General features: G+C 44.6%; 1 protein-coding gene across 5 annotated transcripts in view; it reads right to left on the bottom strand.

The window, feature by feature from the left end:
• The window catches only part of MEIS2 (Meis homeobox 2), a 167,858-nt gene extending 148,336 nt beyond the window's left edge, over positions 1 to 19,522 (bottom strand). For 2 of the 5 annotated variants that reach the window (XM_042814512.1, XM_042814514.1), the window contains exons 1-7: positions 19,220 to 19,521; positions 18,073 to 18,305; positions 16,633 to 16,774; positions 16,389 to 16,439; positions 15,724 to 15,774; positions 14,791 to 14,940; positions 4,661 to 4,775 (exon numbers count right to left, since the gene is read on the bottom strand). In XM_042814512.1, coding sequence (XP_042670446.1) covers positions 4,661 to 4,775; positions 14,791 to 14,940; positions 15,724 to 15,774; positions 16,389 to 16,439; positions 16,633 to 16,774; positions 18,073 to 18,305; positions 19,220 to 19,231 — 754 coding nt within the window. In that variant the 5' untranslated portion in view covers positions 19,232 to 19,521. Of the gene's footprint in view, positions 1 to 4,660; positions 4,776 to 14,790; positions 14,941 to 15,723; positions 15,775 to 16,388; positions 16,440 to 16,632; positions 16,775 to 18,072; positions 18,306 to 19,073; positions 19,091 to 19,219 lie in introns of those variants that run through there. The other 3 variants (XM_042814509.1, XM_042814510.1, XM_042814511.1) reach the window with 3 other exon arrangements.
• Positions 19,523 to 20,184: the final 662 nt, after the last annotated feature.

The following is a 20,184-nucleotide window of genomic DNA, read 5'->3' as shown; positions in this document are numbered from 1 at the left end:
TCTGAATCCTTACAAGGAACACGTATGCTAGTTAGCCTCAGCAGGCTCACTTACATGCACAGTGCTAGGGGGAAAAAAAGTTGCAGCATTTGTCTTTGGATATTAAGCTTTGAAGACTTGGCATGAACAAAATTTTTTATTATTAAAATTATTATTTGTTCATTATCGTTACTACTATCCCTGTGTTTTTTTTTTTTTCCCCTATCAGAGCTTGGTCCAAAGCTTTATGTGGTTTCAGTAAAAAGACAGTGCCCAAAGGCCTATCAGCTACTTTCACAAACAAATTTGTTCATTGCACGATGATATTTAAAAGCGACGCTGCCTGATGTTTCAAACCTGCATCAACCCAGAGGTGTAATCTAGGATCAACACACATGATTTTAGTTAACATCAGCTAACAGTTGACTTAGCCCAGGACCACATGTTGAGTCTTCGCCACAGAAACATGGACAACAATTTTTCAAAATTACTTGAAGATATTGCCCTAGAGAGTAACCCTCAGATACAGAGGGACACATCCTCTTCCTTCAGCACAAGCAGCCACAATACACAACCAAGCCGTCAAATGAATAAGGCAAACTGAAGTTGATGCCCATTTATTACCTTTACTTCTGCAAAACCTAGAAACAACTCCTTGACCGTAAGAAGACAATTTTATCACCCCAGGCCTAATCCTAAAAGGCACTGAACTTCCCAAAAGGTCCTGAAAAACTACAGCCTCTCATCTGACTTCTCTGGATCAGGCCCTTTCATTGACTAAACTAAGAATGTGACAAATGAGGTATAAAATCCTGGTATAATAAAATACAAAACTGAAACTGTTCCCTGGTGCTTTCCCGTAGATCACATGTTTTTAAACCTTCAAAAGATTTATTTCTCACTTTCCATGCATAATCTGCCATATTCATTATTTGAAATATCTCATAAAGAGATTAAATAGGAATTAAAGTGTGGGAGCATCATATCCATCACTGTAGTACAAACTGATGCACAACTCTAGAAGTCATTTATCCTTGTGTGTGAAGACAGTGGCTTTAAAAAAAAAAAAAAAAAAAAATTGTCTCCAAAGAATCCAGAAAACACCCTGAAAGACTTTCAGATCTGTTTTCTTCCCCTCCAAATAAAAGGGTGGATGATAAAGCTGCACACACCTTTTAATCTTCTGCTTAGGGTTTTCACACATGTATTCCCCAACAGAAACCCAAGGGTCTTCTCTCTCTTCTCCCCTTCTCTTAGCCCCTTTCCTGCCATCTCCCTTGCTATAACTCAGCTAACCCAACAGAACCAGTCAGTTTTAAATTTCAGTTGGGACCCCAGTGACCTGTTAATGAATCTACAGAGAGGAGAAAAACTCACAGTGTTGAGTTATGCCTGGTGTTGCTAGCTGACTTGGAGTCAGAAATGCTTGAAGCGTTAACGTAATTGCAAGAATGTGAAAAATGAAGCGTTGGGCTCCTGAGCAAAGCGAAAGGTCAAAGCAAGCCCTACACAAAACAAGTCTCTGGAAGATGGCCTCATTAGACCATTAAATCAGCTTCTCCTTTTTCTCCTTTGTAAGATGTTTAGAGTACTTTATTTTATTATTGGTCTATTTAACTCTCTCTTTCCAGGACAGGAGGAAAAAAGAATCAGACCTGCTACATAATTACTGATCTCTAAAATGGTGTTAGATGGCATTGATCTGCATTTGTGGATCTGAACCAGGATAAAGTCAATAAATGCTTGGTAGATTACAGGTCACTAGTACTTAGGTTTGTTAGATGATCAATATGTTATATAGCTTAGTTTTCTGTTGAACAAGTGAGGTGACATGTTAAGAACAACATAGACATTTGCCGCTAATAAAATTAGGATAATCTTTCAACATTTACTGCCCGAAGGCCCTTTCCTTAACCCTTTTGATGCCTGTGCATCTAATATCAAACATTGGCTAGATTAACCCTTTTGGTGCCAAAAATGCAGCTGTGCATTGTGATCAAGAGGTTGACCTCTATAAACAGCCAAAATGCCTACAGTTGTTTTGGTTCCAGCTTTGGGAATTATGAGTATATTTACTACATAAAAAAATACAACTACCTCATGCAGAGAAAGTCTGTAAAAAAAAAAAAAAAAAAAAAAAAAGTGTCATCACTCACCCATCTCACTTCCATCTCCTAAAAATCACAAGCTACATGCACATCATAAACTTAAGGAAAAAGATGAGACACATGGAAGGAGAGCTCCCAGGAGCCAGAATAGACTGGGTCTAGTCTGAATCAATTTCTGCTGCCACCAGGTACCAGTGGAAAAGCCCGAAGGTTGCTAATGTAACCTAAGACTCTGTAACAAAACTTCGCTTCCCAAGAAGCCCTTTGGGACAAGTCAAATACAACATTTGAGGAAGGTCTCAACAAAACTGCAGGGAAACCAGGCTGACCTAAACAGGTAGCTATGCCAGAACAGCTCCAAAGGGCATTCCACTACACTTAGAAGTGGTTGGGACAGATTCACTGCCATTTCAGTGGTAAAGCAGACCCTGCCCCCTCAAAGCAGCATATAGAAAATTCAATGCAGATTTCTGCACCAGACCTCCTTCTTTCTAATCTTTCCCAGGGTTCAGGGGAGAGAGCAATCCAAAGCTGTCTCCAATGGGAATTTTTCCTGCACTGTACGATCATACATCTTTCAGCTGCCAGCAGCTGAGAGGAATGCTGATTTGCCACTGGACGACTGCTTCCTTTTAAAAGGCCCAACTGAGTACAAAGGGAAGTGCATGAGCAATGTTTCACTTTGCTAGGCCAGGCAACACTGGTGATGGATTTGGCCCTTCAGCAACCGTTCATCTTCTGCAGATGTAAGTGTAACAGGTTTGCTTAAGTCACATATACTGCTAGAAATGTCCGTTCTCAATAGAAAGCTCACATAGTTGTAACCAGCTACTTTTTCCCCTCACGCTTGGGAATATTTCTGCAGCACCCTGTTTTACATGGTGAGGAATCAGATTGTTAGTGAAATACAAGATCTTTGGATGTCAGTAAGGGGAACTCTTTACATCAAGCATAGCTAAGAGAAGCACTCCTCATTTATAAGGGGCTTCTCAACAGAGTGAAGATACAGGTGTGACCAAATTTCTTACCTATCATTACAATTTCTGCAGTCTCAAATATCTCAACAACAACACACAGCTTAAGCATTTCACCAATAGTAAAGACTATGGCCAGCCTGTAGGCATAATGCCATTTTGCCACTCAGCAGTCAGTGACCTGTCCTTTGCACAAGCCACTGAACAACACGAGTTCATGTTGGGCCTTGTGCAGCTCTGGATCAGCCACACAGGACATGTCCTAAGCAACTCGCATTGGACACAGATCACACCCTTTGCCTCTATCGCCAATAGTGCACAAACAAGTTGTACACGTAGGAGACAAACCCAAACTGCCATCTGAGAGACAAATATCACAGGTTGCACTTGAGACAACTGGTTGTGAGGGAGATTGGGCAGCTCCCTGCCATAAGCAGCCTCATGAGAGAGGTAAAATGCTGCAGCAGTGTAGCCATCCAGGCACAGCATGAACCACATGGGAGCCCCTGCAACATCAGGCCTGCAACCTTGAAGGCCACTCCACTCTGCTCCTCCCACACAGCTAGCGGGATCACACATCTGTCACCTGGCTGTATGGTATATGCGTGACCACCAAGTGAGGGCAACAGCAGTGGCAAAATGTGACAGATGCAGGTGGAGGGAGCGAGTCATAAGGCCTTGTAAGGGTAGTGCCATATTTGTCAGCTGAGGCTTAGTGTAACAACAAAGAAAAAAACAAGAGGGGATCCCACAAGCTTTGCTCTTAAAGATCATCATTCTGAGCAAGAGTCCATGTGTGGCAGTAGCCCATCTTTACCCCACTCTTTAGTTCTTGAGGCTTGAGACTCACACCTGCTGGAGCCACTAATGCTTCTAACAGGCAAGTGTAAAACACTATCGTATCAAGATGACAGCTTTTGACACTTACTCAGCATGGATGCAGATGACCACACACAAGGTGCAAGGCAATAGGAAATAAAACAAGACCACCTAAAATAATAATCAAACCCCCAGAACCCTGGAGAGGAATTCATTGCACAAACACAACAAAGGTTTTGTAGTTCAGGTACATCTCCATTTACTATTCAGAATCAAGATTTTCAGAAGCAGACACGAGTCCGTACAAGTAAACATTGCAAGAAACATTTTCTGTCCTGTTTGAGTTTTGTACCTACTTCAAATTAGCGGTTTGATAACATTATGCAGGCAACTTTTCCCCATATAAAACTATAGGTTAAATTCTCTGTCTATAGCCCAGCTCAAACTACTGCAACACAGCTGGGGAGTATGTCTGTCATTATATTTACTTACACCACACAAAAATAAACTGTAGATAACCAAATTTGTAAAGGAATTGGCAGAACTAATCAATTGTTATTACAAAGCTTGTTTGAAGATTAGATATTTTTCTTTGAAATAATAATAAAATGCAGCTAAGTGGGTTAAGAAAAGGAAATACCGTCTCCCTAAGTTACAGCTGATTATACTGCAAGTCTGCCACTCCATGTTTACTCTAAGGCAGATGTACTGATATAATAAAAAAGCTGAAGTTATTTTAGTCATGCCTACTTTGCACAGGGAAAAAGTTTGACCTTTTACCTTGCTCGCTGCTGTTGTCTCCACTCTGGGAAGCATGGCCCCCACTGGAGGGCCCCGGTGTGCCTGCTGAGTGCGTTGAGGTTGCATCATCGTGGTCTCTCCAAGATGAAGGATTCTGGTGTCAGAGTGCCAAGGAATTTTTTCCACAGTTCCCATTCCAACAGCAAATGAAGAACAGAAAGAAAACCAGGAAAAGAGGGGAGGAGAGGGGGGAAAAGTATACACATTAGCATTTGTGAAATGTGCCAAATACTGATACTGTTTGCACAGTGTAATAATTCTTCAGCAAAGACAAACAGAGGAGGTACAAGGATTCATTTAGTAAAATAAAGGACACGTTTAAAAAAGTAGAAATAAAATAGTAACATATACACATTTATATGTATGTTCCTTAATAAGCTACAGGGGGTCTTGGAGAAGAACACCAACCAACCTACACAGTTTATGGTACTGGGTGCTCACATCAGGGCAGTAGTCATGTAAACTCTCTCTCCACACTTTGTTTTTCCAGACTGATGAGAGATGGGAGGAGAGAGGAAGAGGAGGGAAACTGTTTTCAAGAAGTAGAGAATGCGTATGAAAGAGGGACGTGCCCTCCCACCCTATCCTCTCACTGATCTGTGCAGTGGAAAAAAGTTGAGGCAAATACAAAGACGCAGGAAAAAAAGCAAGCTGCTTCTGAAATGCATTATAACATGAAGATGTTTCCTTACTCCCAACCACCACGTTGATGTGACACATTTCAAATATTTCCTAGCTGTATCACTCTAACAGTTCGCTTACAAGCATTGTCAAGAATAACCACCAGGTAATTACCTAAAATAACACGTATAGCGATTTTTATGTAATTCTTTCCATATTACTATGCACAAAACACGACAAAAGAGAATACAGAAGACAGACATATAGAGTTTGTAAAACTTGGCTAAGTAAGTCCTCAACCACTGTACTTTATTCACATCATTCATGATAGCTTTCTAATTTATTGAGTATTGGCTTTCCTGAAGTGAGGAGCTGCTATTTAAAGGGATAAGTGAGGAAAAGTTAATGTTACAGTTTAGCGCTACTTTGTTGAGTGTATTCTCCTCCTGTCCTCCTCCCCTTTCCTGATCATTCCCAATACCCTGCTGTTGCTTAAAGGAAAACAGGAATTCTACTGTACAGGAAGAGCTTTATCAGCACCACATGAAGGCAGGCAAGAGATGGAATTTCCTCTGGCAGAAAAGGAGAACAAGAACACATGAAACAGATCAGACTAGGGGCTGGACCTGCATTACTTGTCACCTGCATGTGACAACTTAAATCAAGCGTGTTATAATAATCCAAAACCAAAGCAAACAACAAATCCCCCTCAACCTCCAAAAGCTAACCCTCTCCCCCCCCCCCCCCCCAAACTTCCGATCAAAAAAAAATTGTTTGTTAAGTCTGACTGCATACAAATTGTGCCTTATGAAATAACATTGGGCTATTAAAACATAAGGAGAACCCCAAAGCAGCAATTGACAAGTTTTGTTAAATTATTTGAGTGGGACGAATTCTGACCTCATCTACCCCAATGTGCAGTAGGAATAAGTTCAACAAAATCATCTGATTTACCCATTGTAAAATTCAGTGTAAGTGTGATTGGAATCAGGTCCCCAAATGTATAATGAAACATCTCAAAGTAATCTCCTAGTACTGATTAGTACCACATGCTCTATAGCAACATAAAATAGAACTGCCAAAGAACGTCTTGCAGCAAAACCCAGTAACATAAATCTAATGGGCCTGACCCAGATCACAGCAGAGACAAAGGGAAGAGCCTATGACTTCAAAAGGCTCTGAATAAAGCTCCAGGTGACCAAAGGGTGAGAAGGATCCAAATCCCCCTTCACCTTACACAAACACACACATGCACGCACGTATGGGGCTCCAGAGCAGGAAGATATAAGCAGATCAGATGACAGTCCACAATCTTAAATTCACTTCACCTATCAGCACAATTGACAGCATAATAGCATTTACGGTATAAAACCACCACCCTTTCAAAACCTGTGAGACCAATCTCCTTCTCTCACATAGACCCACAAGAGAAAAATAGTAATAACCACAATGAAATTTTATATTCCTTGTTGTTGTTAAATTAATTAGGTCTCTGGAATTCCTATTAATGCTGTAAGCCCCCACAATTTCATTTCAGAAAATACAAAAGCTTTACCATCATTTTACAGAATCAGGTGGGAAGATGCAGAAAAAGAACAGTGAGAAGGCTTGAAAGTTCAGGAAGCCCAGATGTTATTAAAAAAAAAATTAAAAAATCACAGTTGAAACAAGGTTCCCAAAAAGTTCAGATGGAAATAAAATGCAAAAACTGAGTAAGTCTCTTTACAGCCTCGATTAAAACACAGTTGTGCCTATGAGCTTCTCTTTTTATCTCTGAGTTAGGAAGCCACTCAAATAGCTTCAAGCTGAAGGCAAACAGCAGACAGGAGCTCTTCAGCCCTCTGCAGCCTCTTAGCGTCAGCTGTTTGCCGGATGGTAATCAGATAAAGAGCTAGAAGAAATACATGAAAAAGAAAAGAAACAATAGCATAGCATGAGTTTAGCTCTCCAACAACACCAGGCTGGAACCTTCTTTTAGAAAATGTAATAATTGCAACATGTTCACCTAGGCTAAACTTTTCAGGGAACACAGTGAGTTATGTTAATTTTATGCACTGCAGGCTCTCTTAAGCTGGCTGCTGTTGGAGCTCCTTATCACACATAAGAAAATTACAATAATTAACTGGTAACACCTCAGTTATGTTTTAAGGCAAATGCCATCCAAAACCTATCATAGAGTATTTCAAAATCTTAGACCAGCCTTTATGTTTCAGAAACGTGCTGATTTGGAAAGGCTCAATAAATAAGACTTCCTGCAGCTGAAAACTTGCTGTCCCTACCAGGCTGAGTTGTTCCTGACCTCAGTTTGTACATTCGGTTTTGGAAAGACAGGGTGGACTGATTGGAAATTTAATATATTTTTTGCAACATAGTTTTCTCGAGGAAGCAATTTGGCAGAATCTTCTTGAAAAATAGAAGTAGTTAGCTGGAGTATTTACAAGAGACAACGGTAGAATTTTGGAAGAGTCTAAAAGCAAGGGAAGCAGCTACGCTCTAATATTATTTTTAAAATGATGAATAACTCTCGGGGTGGAGTTTACAGCCTCATAAAAATGACAGAATTCTTTTTCATTGGACTAGAATCATTGTGCAGTGTCTTTCTTGCCCTAAAATGTTTCCAACTTTTCATCCCTCAAGAAAACTTCCTTGCCAAATGCCTGATTACAAGTATTTATATGTACATCTTCATCATCAAGAAAACGAAACAAAAAGACAATGACAGACCTAAAGTGTGCTTCACTAGATACGTTTTATCAGTATAATTTGGAGAAATCCATCCTGATACAAAGCCCTTCAGTAATAATTCTAATTTTCTATTTCATTTTTCCCATGAAATTTGTATTAAGTTATTGTGTTGTAAAAAAGAGAAAAGCAAATAGATAACATGAATTATACAAACTATTTGCATAGCTTCTCATATCTTTCTGCAAGGTTTAGTAATATGCTTTACAGAAACATGCCAAAGAGCATGGATGATACTTGCTAAAATACAATCACCTGTTTTGTGTTTGCCTGTACACGATGAAATGTTCACGCACATATGACCTAAACTAATGACTTGTACCACAGAAGGTAAACAGCACGCATGTCTATTCCCAATAGTTTTAATAACTGGGAGTCAAATATGATGCTCCTCTTGCTCTTACCTAATTGTGTTAAAGAGCAGTGTTATCAAGAGAAAAGCAGTGAATACTGAGCAGAGTACAATAGAAAGAGATGGAAAATAGATACAAGAAGCTAGGTCTCCAGGGGCAGTATTTTCTATTTGCTGGGCTACAGACTCACAGCTGATAATGCAAGTTGTAATTAATATAAAAGCAGGAGACAATATGGGGAAAGCTTGTACTAGCAGGGCCACAGGAGATCACTCTACTGCTATCCACTGTTTCTCATTTACACACACAGCTTTCCCTAGAAAACATAATTTTACCAGTGTTTTTTCCCTTGGAAGTTAAAAAAAATAAATAAATAAAATAAAATTGATTTATCACCATCGCTGAATTTTGCTAAATCTAGAAAAGAGCAGCAGAAAGGACAAGAGTGTCTTGGTATACAGAGCAGTCTGCTGCATTACACTTTAGTTAATTCTGCAGATCTGGTGGAAACTGTAAGAGTTTTTTAATTGCTGCAGGATTTCTTGAACAGAGGTGTTGTAACAGAGAGATTTGATAGAGGACAACCTTCAGCCAAATTGCAATTGTTACTTTGGATGCCCAGAATCACCACTGGGCAAAGTCTGGCAAAATTTTTGGGAGTGTACACGGTCCCTCTGCAGCTGATTCTGATCTCACAGTGTTTTTTATGGCGATATTAAAGACTCAATTAACCATAAGGAATTTGCTTCTTATTTGTAACTGGAAGTCAGATCAATCAGGCCAGCTGATATCCATGTGAGTACGTTGAGCAGAAATTGGCTCACAGACGTTAACCAGCATTTGGAGTACACAGCCATGACGGGATCAGGGCCTTAAATTTTATCAGATGAAATGGACAAAACCATTTATCTTGTGTGAACAAATAAAGCATGACTTGCTTTCCTGAAAGAAACTGCAATATCTGTAGGACTCTCTGTTAACAGGGGTGGAATCGAAGGTCTGGAGGTTGCTTTTGTAAATTAATTTTTCAAACACAAACCTGAACAGAACTACTGACATCGGTGGCATTCTCCTCACTAAATACAAGCCAAATCCTGCCCACTTTCTTCTTACAAGCAACGCCTGTAAACAACGGTGGAATTACTGGTGTGACCAATACCACAAAAATCTATCCCTCTGTACCACAGTGTATCAAAAGATGGCATGCTACGCCAGGCATAAGAACCCCTATGCATACATGCATGCGCGTTTGTGCGTGTTCACTTGTGTGTGTGTTTCAGATGTACAGGATGATATCTTAGAGGCTGCTGTGGAACGAGGCAAAAATAAACTTATTACATAAAGGAACTCTCAATAAGTAAATGAGCTGTGGAAAATTGCGTTGTTTTTTTTTTTTTTTTAAGGCTTCTCCTGATATTACCAAGGTATGTTTTCCTACAGGTGCATATTCAGTGTGATTTAATAACTAAATTGTACGTGAATTGCACAAGTGAAACAAAACAGAATGTATTGTGTTCCATCAGATATTTCTGTACATATCTACACATGTACAATTTTTAATTTTGACATTCTTGTCCCTTGGCTTCGCATTTGAGTAAAGTTGTCTAGAGGAATTTTTGGCACTCCTAGAATGTGGCAACGCTCTTAAAACTACATGTTTTGTATTTTTCAGTTCAGATTGAAATCAGACATATAATCCACCTGTCAGTAAAGAAGTGAGACTTGAAAAATCAGGTTTTTGTTGTTTTTTTAATTGTCCTTCTACATCGTTCTGTGTGGCTACACTTCATCTGGAATGATAGACAACTCAAACCAAAGAGGGTACACCGGTATCAAACAGATGATGAACTACAATGTCATTTCAAATAGAGAGAACCCGAATTAAAATTAAAATATTCGATTGTGAGATGCCTGGTAACTTGTCTCAGCAGTGCCCATCAAAAAGAGCAAATACATGATGTTCTGTGTTGTCTCGAAAACTTCCTGATGCCCGTCAGTCTTTCAGGACCAAGGGGCCTAAGTGACATCCTAAGTCCTAAACCACGCACTGAGAAATTTGGTTACGAAAGAAAAAAGTTTGTCCTTTTTCTTCTTTGCAGTGAGCTCCCTGGTTTCCCTTCTGACCCACTACAGACAGGAAGGGCACCTCTGGGGTCTGCTCAGCATTCCCACCCAGGTCCGCCAGGGCTGCGTGCCTGAGGAGCGCAGCACCAGCCCAGCAGCAATTTCCTCAGTCAGACCCTACCAAAAGGTTTAATTATATAGCTGGAACTGATTTTTATTTTTTCTCGTCTGCAAGCAGACATCAGAAATTTGCACAGGCCATTCTTCAATAAGAAATGTGAAAGAAACACAAAATGTCTGTATGTCCAAAAGTACAAAATATACGTATCTCCTCATGTGAGAGCTGAAAGGTTTAATACTCTGACTAATATTTCTCTTCTACAGCTAAGGCATCAGATTTCTGACCTGTCAACAGTCCTTTATAAAAAAATGAGACGTATGTATATTTCTATCCATTTTTAATTATATTTTATGAATGATGATCTGTATATTATTACCTCTCAGCTGCAAATTGACTATAACTTATAAACAAATATCAAGAAGACTGAGGCCCGAATCCTGCTCCCATGAAAGCCAGAGGAAGGAGAGCCATAAATTTCTACATGAAAATTTCTAGGCTTCAAAGTAGACTGTGCTAAAGGAAAAATTGTATGGCATCAGGTGAGATCAGGTACAAAAGAAATGGAACTAAAGTACAAACTATAATTTATGCGGGGGGGGGGGGGGGGGCCGGGAAAAAAAAAAAGTTTTTTAAATCCCCAAATTTTACAGGCATCACTTTTTTTCCAGATTTGAATAGCTGGAAAGAAAAGAAAAATGAGATTTGTTGGCAATCTCAACAGATCTTTTAGGCTGAACACAGAATGTGGGATAGGGCCCAGCGTGTTTATATTGAACAATAATAAATTGTCTATGTTGGGAGACTTGACTCGAATTGCAGCTGGAAAGGTTTCTTTCCATTTTTTCTTTCCTTACTGATCTGGTTCAGCCAGGGCATAGCTGTAATTACCTTCTTCCCATCTACAGCTAATACCTCAGAGCAATAAAAAAAATACGAGGGTGTTAAAAATTCAAACACTAATTATGGGCTGTTATATTTACTAAACACAGCAGAGTAATAACAAAAGTTTCAGCTTCTTGTGGCCAGAGCTACACTATTTGATCTTCTAAGTCCCCGGACCCCTTACACTTACTGTATTACATAACAGTTAATAGCGCACTAAAACAAAATTCGATGTACACATTTATTGCCAAACACATACAGCACAACCGCGTACAGATGTCTCCTCTTTCCAGCACAGGTATACCTCTGAAGAGTTCATTCCTTTGTTGATTTTGCTTTTGGTTTCCAGCTAAGTTATATAAATAATACAGCAGCAGATTTTGAAAGGGGAAGCGTTATATCTCAGCATCCAGGTTGAAGTGCTGTGGTAAATATTGGCTAATCCCATCACTCTTTTTGTTACTTATGGCAATTTTCAGGTCTAGCCAAGGAACGAAAACGAGAGCTGCATTAGGTGTCGGTTCCACTCTGCCACTGTCACTGCTGCCAGCCCTTGCACACACAGAAAACACACACACAGGATGTAGCTTTATAGCGCTTAATAAGAACAGAGGTGTGTGGATTTTTGGGGTGTCAAACAGCTGTCACAAACTGTCACCTCCACAGGAGAAACCTTGGCACACAACAAATGCAACTACACTGCTTTTTGGCTATCATTATTCACAGCCAATCAGCGGAGCTGCTCCTGGTATTTCATGTGCAAATAAAACCATGAGGGGAAGACCCCTGGATCAGAATAGTGGGCCAATACATAAAACAGAGGAAACAACATGCTGTCTCTGTCCCTCTGAAGTGGCTCATCATCACCCCTGCACCAACTTTCACCAAATGAGATCTAGCCTGGGGCTATATATTAAATATGCATATCAAAGCAAATGAAAAAATAAACCTGGAGAGTCAAATTGGACAAATTTGCATGCTTGAACTATTACATTTTCAGGTAGATGCTTGCAAATGATAGCATGCTTTTTGATAGTCATGCATGTTTATATTAGCAATTTTTAAAGCTTTTCCTACTTTACAAACAAAAGATTTCTTCCTGATGCAGCCTTGTACAATGTAAACACCAATGTGTACATAAACAGTAGTTTGACCAAGCTGTAAAACAGTGTTAAAGTTTTGTTGAGAAAACAAGCTAATATATTAAAAATAAAAAAATAAAAAAAAAAATCCAGTAAGGAGACACATTTCCCAAAACGCATGAATAAAATGTAACTATGTGATACAACTCTTCATTTCCCAGTTGGTGTTCTGGTTGCACAAATTATTGCTTCCTTTCAAAACAAATAGCAGGGGGCTAAAGTAAAAATGTTATAGCTCAAATCTCCAGGAAATAAAAGGCTTTAAATTATAATACCCAATGAAGTGGTAAACCCTAACGGGTGTAAGATAAATGGGTTGTCATATTTATTTGAGTTTGCTTTTTGGGCCACAAAAAATAAAAGGAGATTCTTCTTAGGGAAGATAATGGTTATCAAATTATCAAAATGCTAACCCCCTCCACCCCTGTCCTATCATTGTGTGTGAATTTAAATATTATAATGGAGCACTGCAAATTGGCTTGAGCATTCGCCATCTGCCAGAACCCTAAACAGGCTAGTTTATCTAATCTCCTCAATATAAACATAAGCATGCTCCATTTCTACACTTCCACTTGAAACACACTCTTGTAAAGAAACCGTACTAGAAAAACATGGAGGTTTTTTTTTTTCTTCTTCTATTGCTCTGAATTATACACAATGACCCTATAGCTTTCAGGGTGCCACTCACTCTAATTTCTTTTCTCCTACTCCTCCATAATACTTATGCACGCGCATTTAGGGTTGTAAAATGCCATAAAACAAATATTTTTGAAACAGTGTCATGCCTCATAGACTTTATTATCTACATGCGAGATAACTGACAAGCGGAGAAACTTTCAGGGACCACTGTGTATACATTTCTCCCCTCAAAATAATAGATTTCAAATGCACAGCATCATAGAAATCTTGTTCTGCAATGTTTACCTCACGCAAATGAGAAAATGAAAGCTAAGTCTTGGCTTCAAAAATATTTCCAGGGCTCTGGAACTAAGCAATACCAGGAGAGGGGTTTTTAGGAGAATTTATGATCATCTCCCAATTCAGCTTCAGTCCAGGTCTAATGCAATTACCAAACACACACACAAACAACGTGTTTTCAAAGGAAACAAAAGCTCCTGGAAAGCTGCTTCTCCCTGGGCTGAGAGCTGCTCTGCTTAACGCGCAGGGAAATGAGGGCGGGCGTCTGTGCAGAGCATGGTTAACTTCACACCGGGTGTTAAATTAATATTTCAACTGCTAAAATATTAGACTGTATCATTTAGATTATGAGTTCAATTGAATCTAAAACTGCGTAAACCCCCTTTCCCCCCTAGGGATGCGTTTCCTATAAATAAACCAGAGTTCACACCCACTCTTTTTAACCAGAGCTCTCCACTCCCTCTCTGCGGTACCAGCTGCAATCTTTCCCTGCACATCCCGAGGTCTCTCTTCCTCTCCATGTTTCTGAGTGTCACCAGAGCTGCTCCCATCCCGGAAAAACAAAGGCTCTCTGCTCACCACGCACACCAACTTCAGTCCTACACACATAGCATGAATTCACCAATTCCGCAAGTGTTAAAATCAACCACTAACCTACAGTTACTCCATCATCGTTCTCTCCAGCTTTCTGTAATACATTGTTAATAATTGGTTCATCAAGGTTACTGTCTTTTATTATGAAGATGCTTCAGGCGTTTGGCAATAAGTCCATATTCTGACAATAAGCTGCTCTAAAGCACAAGCATTGGAAACTCTCATATGCTAACCCCCTTCTTTAATGCAATGTAGTATTGCCAATAATTCTCATCACTTGTCATCCCCGCCAGAGGGGAGGGGGGAGGAGAGCAGCAAACTTTCTCCCTAACTTTCTTCTCTCTGTTTTCATGTGTTGTTGCATAGACTACAGAGTTGGCAAAGAAGGACAAAAAGCACCGAGCACCACACCAAACAGTTTGCTGCCTTCCCGAGTCGCCTGGACCAGCAAACTTTACCAACCACTGCAAACTCACGGTTGGAAACAGAAGGCAAGTTTCGCATTTTTACAACTTTAGAAACCGAGAGGGAAGGCCTGAAGGTGGGATCCAACCTTACTAAAGGTGGAAACAGTACCAACAAACAACAGCCACAGACAATGAAACCAGGGACCGGTTCTCTGAACAACTTGAAAGTGTCAGAAAGTGCCATGAAGAAATCAGAAGGACTTACATGGTCGGCTAAATTTGTGGAAGATCCTGAGAGTTCCTCATGGTCTGACTTGGAGCTGCCATCCCTTTCATCGATAACGAGGTCTATTGGCATTTTTCCTTTCAAACAACTAATGTACCGATGGCAGAAGTTATCGCACAATTCGTGAACCTGAAAGCAGCAACAGGAGTGATAGCATCAGTAAGGGCAAGCTATCGGATTGCAGCTCTTTTTGGGAGCAAGAACACACTCTGAGCTCCTCCACGAGTAACTCTAATTAAGGGGCACAATAGTTGAAGGCAAGGAAACAATAGAGAAATTGTTGCAGCGCATATTATTCTCCTGAGACTTGCAGCAGCAACAAGTTACAGAGAGAGAGATAGTGTGCTCAGCCCGGCGTGCGGGGCAAACCCGATGTGCCGCTCCCCCAGCGGAAGGAGCCGCAGTCCGGCGGTAATTCCGGGCCGGGCCAGCTACGAGCTCAGGACCGTGGGGCTCGGGAATGGGCCCGGTCAGTCCGGGGAGAGCTGGCGAGGTTCAGGGAAAGGCGCTCCCGGCGCGGGCGCAGCCCCTCCCGCACCATGCAGGGCCCCCTGCCTCCTCCAAACATTTACTGCTCGTTTGGGGTTAATGCGCCTGGCGGAGCGGGAGGGAAGCGGGAGGGCTTGCATTTCTCTTTTGGTTAAACATAGCGTTTCCGAGTCAGGAAAAGAGCTTCTGCCGAGAGAAGGGGTAAGGAGGATGTCACGGGTTTAATAATGTATAGATTTAATGACTCGGTTGAAATTACACAGAACAAAAAAATGCCGGGCCGGGCTGGGCATGGCTGCCGGTGTCACATGCTCCGGTGGCACAGGTTATGGTGTCACCCAGCGCTCCCTCACTCCCGGCCGTGTGCCCGCTCGGTCCAGGGCAGGGACAGGGGCGGCCTGCACCAATCCCAGTGCCTCTTACCTTCTCTAACTCCAGGAGGTGGAACCTTAGTACTTGTATTGCTTGGATCATCTGCAAGAGAGTTGGAGCAGGGGTTAGGTGGGAGAGAGGAGCTCGGGGGTGCGACCCCAAAGGTGTTGGGGGAGTTGTCAGGGCGGTGGTCATTCCCATGGATCTCAACCCCTCCGTCACGCCTGAGCGATATGAATCAGCTTTATCCCGAGTACTCGGTTTCTATCAGATTGATTCGGGGTGAGGGGTGAAGCAGACTCTTCCTCTGCTCTAGGAGGGGCCGTGGAGGGCCGAACACACGCTCTCACCCCCCCCACCGCCCGGGGAAGAAAGGGGAGGAGGGAGATGAATAGTTTGGCGTCTTCTTTACAAGAGGATTTAGGCACTTTGAATATTGAAATCGTTCACATTAGCAAAAGAATTAACGCTAGAAATCTCCAGCTCCCTCTTCTTAAGCAGTTATTTCCTTCACTTTGGCTTCCCGCGGCTTCTAAGCCCGCTTCGCGGCACGCCAGGGCCGGAGCGTTTGCCCCGGCTCGCCCCGAGCGCGGCCCTCGGAACCCCTCAGGGAGGCGGGAAGCCCTCCCGGCCCGGCCGCCTCCTGTCCCGCTCGGTGGGCGCTGTCCGGGACTAGGGGCGGGCGGAGGACGGCGGGCGCAGGGGTGAGGCCTTACCAAATTGTCCAACTCTGGGTTTGAAGAAAAAAGTGGTTTTTCAGCGCGGACCTACGAGAAGAAGGAAAAGCGGCGTGGGTTGTGGCTTCTTCCTCCAGCCCTAGGGATCCCCTCTTTGCAGCCTCCCCCCGATCCTCATCCACGGCCCCTTCCATCGGGCACGGGGTGAGGACCCGGCCCGGAGGGCACCCGCCGCCCCCTCCCGCCCCCACCGAGGGGGGCCCCGGGGGGAGCGGTGCCGGACCTGCTTGGCGAAGACGGCGATGTCCTCGTTGAAGGAGTCGGAGGAGCAGACGTCCCCGCCGGCCACGCCGGGCTCCCGGGGCGTGCAGGTCGCCAGCTCGCACTTCTCAAAGACCAGGGCGAGGAGGGGAAACAGCGGGTGCCTACCGGGCAGTGGCACACAAAGGGCGGGAGGGGGGTGGGGGAGAGGGGGGAAGAAGAGCTCTGATCAACAAGTAATTTGGAAACGCACGGACACGCACGGACACGCGGACACGCTCTGCAGACTCCCAATATCGCTTCGGGAGGAGCGGGGCAGAAGCCCATTTTGAAATAAAAACGTGGTTTTTGCGGGTTTGGGGTCTTGTTTCTTTCGGCAACCGCGAAAGCCCCAACGCATCCCCTGTGCAGCCCCCGCAGCCGCGGACAGAGTGCCCGGCCCAGCGCCCTATCCTCTCCCGGGAACCTCCTCTCTGCACCGCGGTTTAAAATAACGCGAAACGCGGAGTTCCCAGCCCTCCTCTCCAGCTATGACCTACAGGGCGCACCGCGGGCAGGCAAACTGCGAACCGCTCGGAACGGGATTTTATTTTCACAAGGGGCCTGCTAGTAGCACTGCACTAAAGTTCCCTGGCCTCGCAGCACCCGGGGCCAAACAGCAGTGTCCGAGCAGGGCGTGGGGAGGGGGCAGGGGGCGGCAGCGCTTCGCCGAATATTTTCCCATAGTTGGTGCAGTCAGGAAAAAATATCTGATCTGCGTGCTGAGCATGAGGACTCTGCTGGTGTGCTCTCTTGTTTGGGTCTGAGCAAGGCCCACACTCCACCGCGCACCGCACTCACTCCTTCGGGATAATTGGGGGTTTCTTTTAAAAAGGGAGTACTCGGTGCCCCCCGGCAGCGCACGAGGCCGCACTGCTCTTCCTTCCCGCACCCTTTCTCTGCTCCACACAGAGCTCCACGCTGCCACCAATGCTCACTGCTCCCTTCTCGGGAAAGAACAGCTCGTGGGCAGCGAATCCCTCCTGTTTCGCCCGTGATCAGAGCAGCCCTTTATTTACAGCACAGTATTGTGGCACGGAGTAAAGCACCAACACTACACTTCTTCCACCCAAACTCAGAACACCGCGAGCCTGAAGTGCTGCCCTGGCCTTCGGAGCGAGACAAAAAAAACCTCACAAAAAAGAAAAAAAAAAAAAGAAAAAAGAAAGAAAAAGAAAGAAAAGAGAAGAAGAGAAAGAAAAAACAAAGCAGGGGGAAAAAAAAAAAAAAAAAAAAAAATCAACCAGGGCAGCACCCCCGGGGCCTTCCTCGCGCGGTGCCCCGCAGCTACCTCCCGGGGCGCTGCCACCGCAGCCGGGCCCCGGCTCCGCGCCCCCCTCCGCGCCACTCCGGTCCCGGGGCGCTCCCCCGGCGCCGCTCCGCGCTGCCCTCCCTCTGCCGGCCCGGGCCCTGCTGTGCCTACCCGTAGATCGCATCCTTGTCCCGCTTCAGAGCGTCGTTGACAGCGGAGCCCATGCTGGCCGGCATGACGTTGGGGTGCGGGGCGTGGGCGCCGTAGTGCTGTCCGGCATGTAGCGGCGGCCCATGGTTGAGGTGGTGCACCGGGGGGATCGGCCGGGGGGCGTGCGGGTCCCCGTACATGGACGCCGGCACCCCTACGCCGTCCATCCCGCCGTAGTGGGGTAGCTCATCGTACTGTCAGCGCGGGCCGGAAGAAAGAGAGAGGGAGAAAGAGGGGAAGGGAGGGGGGGAGGAGGGGGGGATAAAAAAAAAACAAACAAACAACAACAACAAAAGTCAGAAGAGAGTGGAGCACCCGGCCAGGCGCCAGCAGAGCACAACAACCCGGGAACAGCCGTAACGGAGAGACGGGAACGTGCGGAGGGATCGGCCCGGAGCGGAGCCGGGGGGGCTGAGCGGGGCGCGGAGTGCGAGAAGGAGAGAGAGGGGAGAGCGCTGGGGTGCGGGGTGCGGGGCCGCCCGCGGCGGGGCAGCCCGGCCGGGTCGCGGGGAAGGAAGGAAGCGAGGGGAGAAGCCAGAGCTGCTCCGCGTTAGGAAGGAAGGAGAAAAAAAAAACCATATGAAGGAATAAAGAAGCAGAATCCGAAGCGGCTCGAGAAATAAATCAGCGCCGGGAAGGGGAGAGCAGAGGTAGGGTGCATCGGAGGGGGCGGGAGGTAAAGGGGGAAATAATCGGAAAGTTACCAGAAACATTATTTAGCAGCAATTCCCCTTGTCTTGTCAAAGCCAGAGAAAAAAAAAAAAAAAAAAAAAAAAAAAAAAAAAAAAAAAAAAAAAAAGCAGCCGCTCTATATGCACACATATATCCACGCCCGTATATGTGCACACCCGGCCGCAGCGCTTCCCGAGGCAGCGAGCCGGGAGCGGAGCGGCGCTGCGGGGAACGGCTGCGACGAGCGAGCGTGGAACAACCGCGAGGAGAGGCACACGCACAGCACTCACGCACACGCACGGCAAGCGCGGGGATCACCCGGGCTCTGCTGGCTAACAGGGGCCGCCATCAGCAGCAGCACCGGCGGAGAGCAAATCGGACAGGCCCCTCTTAGGGAGGATTTATCTATAGGTAAGGGTTGGAGATTTAAACCTACCCTTTGCGCCATCAGTCTGCGCTCCAATAAACTCCTGGATGTGCCGTATATTTAATATCCCAGTGTCCCAGTCCAGCAAAGAAAGTGATTTAGAGTGAAGAAGAGTCTTTTTTTTTTTTTTTTTTTTTTTTTTTTTTTTTTTTTTTTGCCACCCACTTACAGACTTCTCCTATCCTCCGGTACGGGGAAATACCACCACCACCACCACCAGCAACGAGAACGCACAAAAAACAGCCAGCAAACACGATGAGTTTCTGTGTATTTCTTCTTTTTTCTCTCTCTTTCCTTTTTCTTTCTCTTTTTCCTTTTTTCTTTCTCTACGTACCAAACAAACAAAAAAAAAAAAAAAAAAAAAAAAAAAAAAAACCACACACACGGTCAAGCCCCCACCGTGCGGGTTACGATCGGCCCGTCAGCAGCCCACATGGAACCGAACTGTCGTGTCTCATGGCTTTTTGCCACTCCAGCTGTCAATCAAAGCCAGGGAATGTCAAGGTAGTGAATGAGTGATGGTTGATGATGATGAAGAAGAGAGGAGGAATCTTTTTAACCCCGGTTTCTTCTTCCAGTAACTCCGCGCTCGGGTTTTGCCTTTTAGGATCGCTACAGGGTTGGGTTTTTTTTTTGGTTTTTTTTTTAAGTACTGTGAAGGGGGGTGGGGAAAGATGCGAAGAAAAATGGAATAGTTTGCAAAGCGCGGACTGCCCCCTCTCTCCTTTTTTCCCGGTAGGTATTTTGTCTCCCTCTCTCCCCGCGCTCGGAGATGAGCGAGTGTCAGTGAGTGCTGGCAGGTTGGCTGCCGGCTGCCTTATAGAAGAGGCTCAGTTTTGCAGCGCTGATCGGCGGGAGAATGAAGTGACGGAACCCGGAAGTGGCGGTGGCCATAGCCAGTCCTGCAGCGCGGCGGCGGCGGCGGCGGCGGCGGGGAGCGGCGGCGGCGGGAGCGGGGCGCGGCGGCGGCGGCG

Source organism: Centrocercus urophasianus, unplaced genomic scaffold (assembly GCF_019232065.1).
Source record: "Centrocercus urophasianus isolate 14NV4802_14NV808 unplaced genomic scaffold, USGS_Curo_1.0 seq_14, whole genome shotgun sequence".
Lineage (NCBI taxonomy): Eukaryota > Metazoa > Chordata > Aves > Galliformes > Phasianidae > Centrocercus > Centrocercus urophasianus.
The sequence above is the reverse complement of the archived record's forward strand: the minus strand, read 5'-3'. Positions and strand labels throughout refer to the sequence as shown.